Below are 5,345 nucleotides of genomic sequence, written 5' to 3' on the forward strand. Positions count from 1 at the left end.
TGTTGTCCTATGTATTGTAATGATTGCCCATTTGTTGGCTTGTGTGTTGCCCCATGTATTATCATGATTTCCTGCCTGTTGCCTCATGTGGGGAGGGATTGGTAAAGGTAGACGGTTAAGTCATGATTTTACCACCCCCTTAAGCTTAAATGGCAGCCGGATGGGGCGGTACACATGGCACTGCAATTTGCGACTGCTGCAAACCTCACACCTTTGGTCACATTGGGCAATTCTATTCTATTCTATACCGAATGGGGTTGTGCCGCAAACAGCCCCGATGCATATGGTTGCGGCATACTGGCGTGGGCTTTACAGGGTTAACATAAGGACTCCCAGCTGCATTCCAACCCCACAGTGGGTCAGAGGGCGATGCGGGTATAAACCAACCCCGAGTGGACTGTGGTGGTTTCACATTTGTTTATGGACTAAACAGTTCCACCCGTTACAATCCAGCATCCATTTCCCGTAGTACCAGCAGGGGGTGCACTCTGATGTTTCATTATATTGCCTTTATTTTTAAACTTTCCCGCACTCTAAACATGAAAACGGAGCCTCTAATATAAGTGTGAATTCTTTGCCGTTTGAAATGTACATATGGAGTGAAACATTTCCCGCACTCTGAACATAAATAGGGACGTTAAACTGTGTGTATTCTCAGATGGCAAAGAAGGTTTACTTTCTGATTAAAACATTTCCTGCACTCTGAACATGAATAGGGACGCTCATTTGTGTGTATTCTCTGATGGATAAAAAGGGTTACTTCACGATTAAAACATTTCCCACACTCTGAACATGAATAGGGACGCTCACCTGTGTGTATTCTCTGATGGCAAAGAAGGTTTCCTTTATGATTAAAACATTCCCCACACTCTGAACATGAATAGGGACGCTCACCTGTGTGTATTCTCTGATGGATAAGAAGATTTCCTTTTTGATTAAAACATTTACCGCACTCTGAACATGAATACGGACTCTCACCCGTGTGTATTCTCTGATGGTTAAGAAGGGCTCTTTTTTCATTCAAATATTTCCCGCACTCTGTACATGAATAGGGATGCTCACCTGTGTGAATTCTCTGGTGCTGAAGAAGGTTTGCTTTTTGGCTAAAACATTTCCCGCACTCAGAACATGAATAGGGACGCTCCCCTGTGTGTATTCTCTGATGGCTAAGAAGGCTTCCTTTATGATTAAAACATTTCCCGCACTCTGAACATGAATAGGGAAGGTCACCTGTGTGTATTCTCTGATGCCTAAGAAGGCTTCCTTTATTATTAAAACATTTCCCGCACTCTGAACATGAATAGGGAAGATCACCTGTGTGTATATTCTGATGGCTAAGAAGGTCTTTTTTCCAAATGAAACATTTCCCGCACTTGGAACATGAATAGGGACGCTCCCCTGTGTGTATTATCTGATGGCTATTAAGGGTTCCTTTATGATTAAAACATTTCCCACACTTAAAACATGAATAGGGACGCTCCCCTGTGTGTATTCTCTGGTGTTGAAGATGGTGTGCTTTTTGATTAAAACATTTCCTGCACTCTGAACATGAATAGGGACGCTCACCAGTGTGAGTTCTCTGGTGCCTAAGAAGGGCTCCTTTTTTACTAAAACATTTCCCACACTCTGAACATGAATAGGGACGCTCCCCTGTGTGAGTTCTTTGGTGCTGAAGAAGGTGTGCTTTTTGATTAAAACATTTCCCGCACTCAGAACATGAAAAAGGTCGCTCTCCTGTGTGTATTCTCTGGTGCTGAAGAAGGTATCTTTTCTGTTTAAAACATTTCCCGCACTCTGAACATGACAATGAATTCTCTCCTGTATGAACCCCTTTATGGTATAAAGAAGACTCCCTGAGATTAGATGGTTTCCCGCACCCCTCGGCACTGTCAGATATTAGAGGACTATGTGAAGTATCAGGAGATTCCTCAGAATTAAACATATCCAATGATCTCCTCCAATGGTGAGGTCTGTCATGTATATTATGAGGAACGGGATTTACTTCTGGAGAAGATGCCATGTCATTATCTTCTGTAGTCACATCTTCCTCCGATGTCCTTCTATTCCCACCACAGAGTCCGTCTGTCAGAAGACAAGAAAAATTACCAAGAGTTTTCCACACTCATATACACTGCTCAACACTTTATAATCAGAGTATAGCATCAAGTCAGGAAAAGTCCTGGGATATTCATCTGGTCAGTGAAATAGCAGAGGGGGTTGTTAATCAGATGCAGCTGGACAGGGCCGTAGAAGGTCCTTAACCCATCAGCCCCATCAAAATGACCTCCAGCAGGACACTGGTGTGAATGTCTCTGACCAAACAATCAGAAACAGACTTCATGAGGGTGGCCTGAGGGCCCGACGTCTTCTAGTGGGCCCTGTGCTCACTGTCCGGCACCGTGGAGCTCGATTGGCATTTGCCGTTGAACACCAGAATTGGCAGGTCCACCACTGGCACCCTGTGCTTTTCACAGATAAGAGATAACAGATCAGATAAGAGCAGGTTCACCCTGAGCACATGTGACAGACGTGAAAGGGTCTGGAGAAGCTGGGGAGAACATTATGCTGCCTGTAACATCGTTCAGCATGATCGGTTGGGTGGTGGGTCAGTGATGGTCTGGGGAGGTGTATCCATGGAGGGACGCACAGACCTCTACAGGCTAGACAATGGCACCCTGACTGCCATTAGGTATCGGGATGAAATCCTTGGACCCATTGTCAGACCCTATGCTGGTGCAGTGAGTCCTGGGTTCCTCCTGGTGCACAACAATGCCCAGCCTCATGTTGTGAGAGTATGCAGCCAGTTCCTGGAGGATGGAGGAATTGATACCACTGAAGGACCCCCACACTCGCCTGACCTAAATCCAATAGAACATCTCTAGGACATTCTGTTTCAGTTCATCCGATGCCGCCAGGTTTCACCTCAGTCTGTTCAGGAGCTCAGTGATGTCCTGGTCCAGATCTGGGAGGAAATACCCCAGGACACCATTCGTCGTCTCATTAGGAGCATGCCCCGACGTTGTCAGGCATGCATACAAGCACGTGGGGGCCATACACACTACTGAGGACCATTCTGAGTTACTGCAATGACATTTCACCAAAATGGATTTGCCTGCTGCATCATTTTTTCACTTTGATTTTTGGGGTTACTTCCTTTCCTTCCTAACACATTACCCAGTCCATACCAGTATAGATCCTAACACATTATCCAGTCCATACCACTATAGATCCCAACACATTACCCAGTCCATACCAGTATAGATCCTAACACATTACCCAGTCCATACCAGTATAGATCCTAACACATTACCCAGTCCATACCAGTATAGATCCTAACACATTACCCAGTCCAAACCATTATAAATCCTAACACATTACCCAGTACATACCAGTATAGATCCTAACACAATACCCAGAACAGACCAGTATAGATCCTAACACATTACCCAGCCCATACCAGTATAGATCCTAACACATTACCCAGTCCACACCAGTATAGATCCTAACACATTATCCAGTCCATACCAGTATAGATCCTAACACATTACCCAGTCCAAACCATTATAGATCCTAACACATTACCCAGTACATACCAGTATAGATCCTAACACATTACCCAGTACATACCACTATAGATCCTAAAACATTACCCAGTCCATACCACTATAGATCCTAACACATTACCCGGTCCATACCAGTATAGATCCTAACACTTTACCCAGTCCATACCAGTATAGATGTCCAGCGTGATATTTTTCCCCATTGAGATCTGATGTGTTTTCAAAGTGATACCCCCCAACCAAACATCACTAAGTAAGCTTTAAACCATTCTTCCATAATTACCTGAGTTGACATCTGGAGAAGATCTTCCTCTTTAACTGCATTCATCATCCCAACCTCCTCTGTAAAATGCTGATCACCCCTCACATACGTCTTTTCCTTTATAACCCCAACTTGTACATTTATCAGATCTTCATCCTTAACCAACAAAATGGCAGAAATAATATTAAATACAAAAAAAAATAATTGAAGAACATCTCTTAGGGATTGGGATAATTTTCCTACATTTTCATCTACCTGATGATTGTGGGGGATGGTGTGATCTTCCTGTGTGGAATCCAGGGAATACGGAGGACAGGGACATCTCTCTGGTGGATTTCTGTAACTGGATAACTCCACCATGGTGTCCTGGTACTGTTTTCTGTGACCTTTTGGAAACTCTGCCTCTTCCATTACAAAATCCTCATCATCCTCCTCTTTTATCTCTTCTTTAACTGTATGTGTGATGGTGTGATCTTCCTGTGTGGAATCCCGGGAATACAGAGGACGGGGACATCTCTCTGGTGGGTTCTCATTACTGGATCCATCTGTAGGAAATACACACACACTGACTGAATACATTGTTTCTATGTGTTTATCAGATGGAGGATCTAGGTGGACCCTCCGTACTGCTCTTCCCTTTACAATAAAGTTTCCTCTTACCCGGTGATGTGAGGGGCGGCTGATTCTCCATCATGACGTCGTTGTAGAAGTGCATCTACAGATCCTCAAACATCAATCCATATACCCAAATCAGCCATCGCATACGTCTCTTCTTCCTCTTTAACCTCATCTTTTATGTCTACCAGATTTTCATTCTAAACAAACAAAATAGCAGGGAATGGTTTCTTTAAAATGTGAGCAGTAATAACCTTATACCTAAAAGTGGAATATATTTTCATACAGTCAGGTCACTTTTACGATCTCGACATTCATTTTACGTAGTTACATAGTTAGTGAGGTTGAAAAAAGACATCAGTCCATCCAGTTCAACCTATGATGTGTGTGTGTGTGTTTGCTGTTAACTGTACATTGTATACCCCTGTATGTTGTGGTCTTTAAGGTGCCCATCTAATAGTTTTTTGAAACTATCAATGCTTCCTGCTGATACGACTGCTTGTGGAAGAGAATTCCACATCCTTACTGCTCTCACAGTGAAGAACCCCCTGCGTATTTTAAGGTTAAACCGCCTTTCCTCTAGTTTTAGTGAGTGGCCACGTGTCTTATTGTATTTCCTTTCTCTGAATAGGTTTTTCCATATGCTAGGGTCGCCAGTACAATATTTGTACATTGATATCATATCCCCCCTCAATCATCTCTTCTCCAGAGAGAATAAGTTCAGTGCTTGTAGTCTTTCCTCATAGCTGATGTCCTCCATTCCCCTAAATATTTTTGTTGCCCTTCTCTGGACTTTCTCCAGTTCCAGCACATCCTTCCTGAGGACCAGTGCCCAGAACTGGACAGCATACTCCAGATGTGGCCGGACCAGAGTCTTGTAGAGAGGGAGAATAATCTCTTTATTTCTG

At 43.6% G+C, this 5,345-nt stretch overlaps 1 protein-coding gene across 1 annotated transcript; it reads right to left on the reverse strand.

Annotated features, from left to right (window-relative positions):
• Nucleotides 1-637: 637 nt before the first annotated feature.
• Nucleotides 638-4,580, reverse strand: LOC309564329 (uncharacterized protein; the record flags this gene model as incomplete). Its single annotated transcript, XM_082268956.1, has 2 exons — nt 638-2,082; nt 4,568-4,580. 2 exons carry the CDS (start codon nt 4,578-4,580, stop codon nt 638-640), a joined length of 1,458 nt encoding a protein of 485 aa, XP_082125082.1.
• Between the last annotated feature and the right edge of the window lie 765 nt (nt 4,581-5,345).

The sequence above is a fragment of the Pelophylax lessonae genome, assembly GCF_965119305.1.
Source record: "Pelophylax lessonae genome assembly, chromosome: 9".
NCBI classification, from domain to species: Eukaryota; Metazoa; Chordata; class Amphibia; order Anura; family Ranidae; genus Pelophylax; species Pelophylax lessonae.